Genomic DNA, 9,570 nt, shown 5'->3' with positions numbered 1-9,570 from the left:
TGGTGATCATGGATGGAAAACCCATGGAATCTCTGCTCCTGCTCAAGATGTCCATGATGGCACTGCTAAATATTGATTGTAGTCTAATTTTGTTTTAATCTGATTTGTATATGCGTGGTAAAAACAAGAATAAATTAATTCTGGTTTTGATCCTGACATAGACATAACTTTGAGAAGATTGAGAAAAGAGTCTATAGCAGAAAAAGTCATAGGGAGTGATAGTGAATTAGAAGCTATCCATTCTCCAGAATTTCAGAGTAATCCTAGAGTGAAAAGAACACCTACACCTTTGAGACAACCAAATCCAACAATAGAAATGGCAGAGCAAAACAGAATTAGAACATTAGGGGACTATGCTATTCCTAACATGCAAGGTTTTAACTCTTCTATAATTAGGCCAACTATTCAAGCCAACCATTTTGAGATTAAACCTGCCATACTACACTTAGTCCAATAGGATCAGTTTTCTAGTGGAAATTCTGATGATCCTAACATACATATTTCAAATTTTCTGAAGTTATATGACACCATAAGAATGAATGGAGTTAGTGAAGAAGTTATCAGATTGAGATTATTTCCTTTTTCCTTGAGAGATAAAGCAAAATGCTGGTTACAAGCTCAACCACAAGGAAGCATCACAACCTGGACAGAACTTGTGAATAAGTTTCTAACTAAGTACTTCCCTCCATCCAAAGCTGCTAAGTTGAGAGGAGAAATTACATCTTTTGTGCAACAAGAAGTAGAATCATTGTATAAAGCTTGGGAAAGATACAAAGAATTACTTAGAAGGTGTCCACATCATTGTATTCCAGATTGGATGCAATTGGAAACTTTTTATAATGGGATGAATGCAGCAACAAGAACAATGGTTGATGCTGCTGCTGGAGGTTCATTAAATACAAAGTCCTTGGAAGAAGCTCAGAGAATTATTGAGATGATGGCATCTTCAATGTATCAGAATTCAAACTCAAGAAATCAAGGAAGAAACTCTGGTCATGAAGCTAAAGTTCTGGAAACTTTTCTTGCACAGAATCAGCTACAAAATCAAATGTTTTCAGAACAATTAGCTGCCTTAACTCAACAAATCAGCAATCTGCAAACAGGGAGTATGCCTACCAGTCAGTTAAGTTGTGATTTTTGTGGAGGAAACCATGTAAATGGTGCATGTAAGGCATCTACAAGAGAACCACAAGAGCAAGTGAATTATATGAATAATTTTCAGAGACAACAGCCATCATATCCCCTTGGATTTCAATTTTCGAATAATAGAACTCAGCAGTATTCTAATTGGAATAATCAATATTCTGCTGCAAATAATTCTAACTCAAATTTGCCTTTTTCTAATGCAGGTCCAGCAACACAACAGCCTTATTTTCAGAGGAATTCATCCACTCAACCTCAAGGAAATCAGAAATTTTCCAAGCCCATGAATGAGAGGTTGACTAAGATGGAAGAAACTATGTTGCAATTCATGAAGGTGACTCAAACAAGCTTCAAGAACCAAGAAGCTTCCATGAAGAAACTGGAAACACAAATCGGAAAATTAGCTGAACAACTATCCAGCAGGGATGAGGGAAGATTTCCAAGCAATACAGTAATCAATCCTAAAGAGCAATGTCAAGCGATAACTACAAGGAGTGGAGCTGTAGTTGCAAGTCCTAAACCAGCAGAAAAGAAAGTAAATGATGCAATAGAGAGAAAAATTGAACAAGATCTGCAACAAGGAAATTTTAAGCTATTGAAGAAAGACCATTCAGAAGAAAAAGTAGATGTTCCTATGAATTCTGAGAGGAAAACCAAAAAGCAACTCTTTGAGGAAGCTTGTAAGGCAATATATCCAAAAAAATACAAGAGGCTACCCTATCCTCAAAGAGTCCAAAATCCCAAACAAGAGGAACAATTTGAAAGGTTTATGAATGTCTTTAAGAAATTACAAATTAACATTCCTTTTGCAGAAGCTTTGGAGCAAATGCCTTCATATGCAAAGTTTATGGAAGAGTTACTTTCCAGAAAAAGGAAGCTAGAGCATGATAAAACAGTACCTTTGACAGAGGAGTGCAGTGCCATTCTTAAGAGAAAACTTTCTCAAAAGCTGAAAGATCCTAGATCATTTAGCATTCCTTGTGAAATAGGAAACTGCACTGTGGGAAAAGCATTGTGTGACTTGGGAGCAAGCATAAATCTGATGCCATTGGCTATTCTGCAGAAACTTGGCATAGAGAAAGTGAAGCCCACCAACATTACATTGCAGCTAGCTGATAGATCATACACTTATCCATATGGAGTTGTTGAAGATTTATTACTTAAAGTTGATAAGTTCATTTTTCCTGCAGATTTTGTAATTCTGGACATGGAAGTGGATTCTAACATTCCTTTGATCCTAGGAAGGCCATTTCTTGCAACCGGAAGAGCCTTAATAGATGTGCAGAAAGGTGAACTTATGCTTCAAGTTCAAGATGAGAAAGTAGTGTTTAATATGTTTGAAGCTTTAAAATATCCAATTGAAGATAATACATGTATGAAGGTAGATATATTGGATGCTTTTATTACACAACACCATATTAATGAAATTGATGAACTTGCTGTGTTATAAGAAATAATATCTGCAGGGAATAACAAATCTGAACTTCTGCATGAAGAATACATCATGGAAGTGCAGCAGCAATTGGAAGCTTTGCCAATTCAAAAATCTGCAGAAAATTCAGTAACGGAAGAGCTGAAGAAGGGTGATAAAAAAAAAAAGAAAAGCAAAAGCTAGAGTTGAAACAGCTTCCTTCCCACCTGCGGTATGCATTTCTGGATGAGAAACATGAAAATCCAGTCATCATCAATAATGAACTTAAGGAAGAACAAGAGGAAAAATCTGCAGAAAATTCAGTAACGGAAGAGCTGAAGAAGGGTGATTAAAAAAAAAAGAAAAGCAAAAGCTAGAGTTGAAACAGCTTCCTTCCCACCTGCGGTGTGCATTTCTGGATGAGAAACATGAAAATCCAATCATCATCAATAATTAATTGTCAACTTATTCAACTTGCGATAATCAACACATAATCTAGAACTCCCGTCCTTCTTTTTCACTAAAAGAACTGGTGCTCCCCAAGGTGATACACTCGGCCTAATCATCTGTTTCCGCATTAGATCCTCGATCTGCTTCTTAAGCTCCATCAACTCTTTCGGCGCCATTCTGTAAGGTGCTACAGACACTGGCTCAGCTCCAGGAATCAAATCTATAGAAAACTCCACCTCTCTACGTGGAGGTATTCTAGGAATATCCTCTGGAAAAATCTCAGGGAACTCTCGTACTATTGGTATTGACTGAAGGCTTTGCTCCACTTCTGCATTCATAACTCCCAACAAAACAAAACAACATACTCCCTCACCTAAGGATGTTTCTACTTGGCGAGTAGAAATTAATTCCACACAGCCTTGCTGTTCAGGAAAGACTAAACATCTCTGGCCACAATCAATTAGCACACGATTGGCAGTTAGGCAATTCATACCCAGGATTACATCTAACCCTGACATCGGGATACAAATAAGGTTTACTTTGTACTTTCGTCCCTCAATTACTATGGGGCACCTAACACAAACTCTCAAAGTCTTAATCGAACTTAAAGTAGGTGTCGATACTACCAATTCACATCCTAGATCGCTCACTGGTAACCCTAAGGTTCTCACACAAATGTCCACAATAAAAGAGTGCGTGGCTCCAGAATCAAACAATATAGAAAGAGAAGTACCTGCCACTACCGCTGTCCCCTGAACGAGATCCGTCGCCTGAGCTGCCTCTGATGCAGAAGTAGTGAATACACGTCCCTCTACTCTCGATCTGGTTGCCGTCGGAGCCTTAGTCATTTTAGGCTTGATGAATTCACTTTTTATTATATTTTTACTTGCCTTTTTGGTGCTCCTTAATAGAAAAAATGGACTTAGATAGTGCAAATAATATAGAAATCACATTTTGAGTAAATATCATAGGTTTATTAATTTTTGGTTAATTTGCATTTAATTACATAGATATAGATTGCAATTTTAATTATCTTAATAATTTTGCAGAGTCCCCAAGTTAATTTTTAGAAATCTTAGCCCTTGGATGAAAGTTGCCCCCAAAGTAGCCACTTTTAGGAGTAAAAGTGGCAACTACAGCAAGTCTGGGCATTCAAGGTTCCAAAGTAGCTACTATCAAGCCCAAAAGTGGCAACTCCAGAAGCTCCAGGGACGCCAAATTTGAAGCATTTTTGCGCGTGGCCACTATTGGCTCTCATAGTAGCCACGCGAGCCAAAGTAGCCACTTTCAGCACAAATAGTGGCAACTTCAGAAGCTCCAGGACGCTAATTTTGAAGCATTCCTGTGCGTGGCCACTATTGGCTCTCATAGTAGCCACGCGCACCAAAGTAGCCACTTTCAGCACAAATAGTGGCAACTCCAGAGAAGTGGCAACCCTTCCATCCTGCGCGTGGACACTTTCAAGGCCGAGAGTGGACACTTTCAAAGGCAAAAGTGAACACTTTGGTGACATGTCATCCACTATAAATAGATTTTAGGAATTAGGGTACGGGACTTTTGACACTTTACACAATTTTTCTTTGCCAAATTGGGATAATTTCTTACGACATTGGAGTCTTGGGTGACAGCCAAGGGTCCTCTATAGGTTTTAATTTCCAATTTCTCTTTTGATTTTTGTTGAATTTACATTAATGATGTTTCGTTCTTGCATTTCTTTCTCTCATTTGTGAAGCCCATCCATATGGAGGGCTAAACTTTCTTGTAATTCCTAGTCAATGCACATGAATCTTGAATTCTTGGGGTTTATTGCAATACAAATCTTTCTTTCCTTGAATTTATTAACCCCAATATCTGAATGAAATGGAATTTGCATGAAGGGAACATTGCTTAATGAACCCTAATTTACCTAACGAAATTCTAAATCAAAATTGCTTAATTTTGATTAATCCTTGAGGTTGCTTAATCTTAGGGATAGAGATTGGAGCCCATTAAGATGCTTAATTTTAATTGGGATGTTAAAGTTAGCCTTCGCTTGTTAGATTAACTTAATTCAAGGAGAAGAAAGGGGATTATTGAATCATTTGAAAGAATAATGATGGAACTCATTGCTTGACTAGGGATTACTCATTTTAATTGATTGAATTTCATTAAATTTACATTTCGTTCTTGATTAAAATCCAGAAATTGACAAACCTCCCCCCAATTTACTTGCTTTAAAATACATGTTTACACTTGTTCGATGTATGTTCCCAACCAAAAATTCCTTGGAGACGACCTAGGATAACACCCTAGTACTGTATTCATTTCTTTGCATATTTGATGAGGATTAACGACAATCTTTTGCATGACGAGTAGCTAAATTCGTTTCATCAAATTGGCGCCGTAGCTGGGGAATTTTTGGTGCTGAACTTATGTTGAAAATGCTTGGTACTCTATTTTTGTGTCTTGCATGTTAGTGTGTTTTATTTCATTTTGAGTTTTTGTGTTGTGTTGAAAGTCATATGAATTTTGTGATCTATTTCTGCATTGTTGTTGCATGATTTTCTGCATCATTTCCTTCATTCAAGTGTTGCAACTTATCAATTACTCACTTTCAATTTTCTGCACTCATTTTGCTACATATTTCTCTGTTTTCTGCACTTTTATTGCATAATTCTGCAGAATTCTGCAAAGAGATTTTAAACTGTTCTTGTTATTTCATTTACTCAATTTGCTTTCAATTTAGTTAGTTAATATCTAGTGCATGACCCAATCAAACCCTGGGGATTTGTATCCATTAGACCAGGAGATTCATAGGACTTTTCATAGGAACATTAGGACACATAGGGATCACTCTAAACACTCTGAACCATCATCATCTCCTACTGCATCTTTGCAATTAGTGACACCAATTTCTGTTTACTCTTCTAAATTTTCACTTGACTCTAGTTTTGGAGCAATGGCAGGTGATTAGAGGACTCTTAAGGAGCTAGCTGCACCGGATGTCACATACCAAACATTGTGCATCCAATATCCAGATGTGGACGCCCCTTTTGTTTTGAAAACTGGATTAATTCACCTTCTACCTAAATTTCATGGTTTTGCAGGTGAAGACCCTCACAAACACTTCAAGGAGTTTCACATTGTATGTTCCACCATGAGACCTCAAGGTGTTTCGGAGGAGCATGTCAAATTGAAGGCATTTCCATTCTCTCTTATGGATTTGGCTAAAGACTGGTTGTATTATCTTCCACCTGGCTCTATTACAAGTTGGGACACCCTCAAGAGATTGTTCCTGGAAAAATTTTTCCCTGCCTCAATAAGAAAGGAAATATGTGGTATTAGGCAGCTGGAAAGGGAAAGTTTGTATGAATATTGGGAGCGTTTCAAGAGACTTTGTGCTAGCTGCCCCCATCATCAGATAAGTGACCAGCTCCTAATCCAATACTTCTATAAGGGCTTACACCCAATGGATAGGAGCATGATCGACGCAGCTAGTGAGGGAGCCCTAGTTGACAAAACTCCCGCTGCCGCTAGAAACCTCATTGAAAATATAGCAGCTAACTCTCAACAGTTTGCTACAAGGCAAAATTCTCTCATGTCTAGGAGTGTTAATGAAATTCAAACTTCAGACTCACACAAGCTGGAGCATAAGCTAGATGAGTTGGCTTCTATGGTGAAACAGTTGGCATCCATCCAAAAGAATTCTGCTGCATATACACCTCCACCTCCATCCATTCCAGCAATGCTTTATGGGATTTGTTCATCTACGGATCACTTCACTGATAGTTGCCCCACATTGCAAGAAACTGAATCTTCGGAAGGTAATCCTCAAGCTTATGCTACTAATATTTACGCTAATAAATTCCCTTTTCAGCAGCCGCAGCAACAACAAAGGTAGGATTTATCTTCCAATAGATATAATCCCGGTTGGAGGAACCATCCTAACTTAAGGTCGGGAGGAAATGCACAGCATCAAGGCTCTAGCCAACCATCCAACAACCATTTTGAACCGCATCAAGCTGGACAAAGCAAGCCATATTCAGCCTAACAACATCACCATCCATCATCTTCATCTCAACAACACCATGAAACATCCCCTTCACTAGCTCCTGCACCTCAAAAGAGTGAGTCATCTTTGGAAGACCTTGTGAAGCAACTCACCATGAGTAATCTCAATTTCCAGCAACAGAGTCAGGCCTTCCAACAACAGACTCAAGCAAGTATCAAGACCTTGGAGAATCAAATGGGTCAACTTACTTCATCCCTAAATCAACTTCAATCTCAAGGTTCAGGCAATCTCCCTGCACAAACTGTAACAAACCCAAAGAATGTGAGTGCCATTACCTTGAGATCTGGTAAGGTGATGCAAGAGCCAGAAATGCCTAAGAAGAAGGATCCTAGTCGCACTTTAGCTGCAGAAGGTGAAGGAGGAGAGATCAAGAGTCAAGAGCAGCCTGCACCTATGCCCACACCATGTCAACCAAAAGTGGTAGACAAAGAGGAGAGGTCCATTCCTATTCCCTTCCCTCAAAGAATGGTTCATCCCACCAAGAAGCAAGAAGAGGTTGATAAAGAAATTCTGGATACTTTCAGAAAAGTTGAAGTCAATATCCCCTTGTTAGATGCTATCAAGCAAATCCCAAAGTACGCCAAATTTCTTAAGGACTTGTGCACTCATAGAAGGCGGCTAAAGGGTAATGAAAGAGTGAACATGGGGAGGAATGTATCAGCTCTTTTTGAGAGGCAGAAAACTTCCATGCCTGAGAAATGCAAAGATCCAGGGACGTTTACTATTCCCTGCATTATAGGCAACAATAGGATAGATAATGCCATGCTTGATTTAGGTGCGTCTATTAATGTTATGCCTTTATCTATCTTCACATCTTTGTCTCTTGGACCATTACAGCCCACAGGTGTCATCATCTAGCTAGCAAACAGGAGCACAGCACATCCAGCTGGACTTGTGGAGGATGTGTTAGTGAGGGTGAATGACCTTATTTTTCCAGCTGATTTTTACATACTTGACATGAAAGAGTCATTGGATAGTGTTGCACTAATCATTTTAGGAAGACCGTTCTTAAAGACTGCGAGAACGAAGATTGATGTGCATGCCGGATCACTTACTATGGAGTTTGGAGACAGTGTTGTCCGCTTTAACATACTGGATGCTATGAAGCACCCAAATGAAGAACACTCTATTTTCCACATTAACCATCTTGATAAATCAATAGATGAAAATTTGTCTGAATTTCTAGGAGGAGACTCTCTCCTTAATTTTTTTGATTGTGTGGATACTTCCAATTGTGAATTGTGTAATAGTTCTTCTCTGTGTGACATTTGTGCTGAGATTTCTGGTTATTTGAATGAAAGTTCTACTACTTTCAACGTTGATGCACCTAAAAATTCCATAGGATTGGAATGTGATGTATTGAGTACAAGTACAGTTGAATCTAACGCCTTTGGTTTGAATATTGCAGAGACTTTGTCAAATGAAAGTGCCAAATCACTTCCTTCTGTGGAGCAACCTCCCACATTAGAGTTGAAGCCCCTACCAGAACATTCTGAGAAGCTCCCGGTCATTATTTCCACCAAGCTTGAAGGAGATCAAGAGAAGATATTGTTGGAAGTAATTAAAAGGCACAAGAGATCTATTGGATGGACTTTAGCTAACATTCCTGGTATTAGCCCTCTCCTGTGCATGCACAAAATTCTGTTGAAAGGGGGGACTAAACTAGTGAAGCAACTTCAGAGGAAAAGAAAAAGAAAGAGGAAGAGGAAAAGGAAGACACAACTCCAAGAACTAGAAGCGCTGCACTTAGGAGCATATGAAGACTCAAGAACCTACAAGGATAGAACCAAGCAGTATCATGATAAATTGATAGGTAGAGGAGAGTCCTGTGTAGGTCAAAAGATGCTTCTATTCAACTCATGTCTCAAGTTCATGACTGGAAGGCTGCATTCCAGTGAATGGACATCGCCTGAAGCATTTTTTTTTGGAGAACTCAGTTCCCTTGGAGGAGGTTGAAGAGGTGGATGTGTACTCCCCCATCATTTCCTTCAACCAAGACCCCTGTCATGAGTAAATTACTTCGCACGTCAAGCTAGTGATGTTAAAGAAGCGCTTTGTGAGAGGCAACTCACACGTGAATAAGGAATTTTGTTCTTTTCCTTTGCATTCTTTCAATTGAGTTTTTGTTCTTATTTGTTTTCATTTGTAGATAGATTTCTAATATAATTCAATTTTGTGTAAATAATTTTCTGTGGACTTAGAATTTTTGCAGGGATTGTGGCAGCAACAAACACTTTGGGTACTCATTCATGCTTGCTACAATTTGTTTTTCGTGAGAGTGGTCACTTTCATAGGCCATAGTGGTCACTTTGGCTCAAGGTAAGCATGTTTCTCTCTGTAGTTCCCACTTTTAAGAGTGAAAGTGGCTACTTTGACACCTAGGAGGTCAATAGTTTGCGTGTGGACACTTTTTAGTCCAATAGTAGCCACGCGTAATTCACTTTGCATTTTGGGGCTCACTGTAGTTACCACTTTCTTCGTTGAAAGTAGCCACGCGCATGTGCTCACAAAGAGG

The 9,570-nt window shown here is 38.9% G+C and overlaps 1 protein-coding gene and 2 non-coding genes across 3 annotated transcripts; all 3 read right to left on the bottom strand.

Annotated features, from left to right (window-relative positions):
- Positions 1–700: 700 nt before the first annotated feature.
- LOC113860374 lies at positions 701–807 on the bottom strand. The gene has a single exon (XR_003503826.1). It is a non-coding gene; the product is annotated as a small nucleolar RNA R71 (small nucleolar RNA).
- Positions 808–2,927: 2,120 nt separating this feature from the next.
- LOC113859497 lies at positions 2,928–3,852 on the bottom strand. The gene is made up of 3 exons (XM_027492255.1): positions 3,738–3,852; positions 3,085–3,515; positions 2,928–2,969 (listed from the first exon to the last, which is right to left on the bottom strand). Exons 1-3 carry the CDS (start codon positions 3,850–3,852, stop codon positions 2,928–2,930), a joined length of 588 nt encoding a protein of 195 aa, XP_027348056.1.
- Positions 3,853–6,301: 2,449 nt separating this feature from the next.
- On the bottom strand, positions 6,302–6,406 carry LOC113860360. Its single transcript, XR_003503813.1, has one exon. It is a non-coding gene; the product is annotated as a small nucleolar RNA R71 (small nucleolar RNA).
- Positions 6,407–9,570: the final 3,164 nt, after the last annotated feature.

This window comes from Abrus precatorius, unplaced genomic scaffold, assembly GCF_003935025.1.
Source record: "Abrus precatorius isolate BTA unplaced genomic scaffold, Abrus_2018 Scaffold2, whole genome shotgun sequence".
Classification (NCBI taxonomy): Eukaryota; Viridiplantae; Streptophyta; class Magnoliopsida; order Fabales; family Fabaceae; genus Abrus; species Abrus precatorius.
This window is presented reverse-complemented; position numbering and strand designations above follow the sequence as displayed.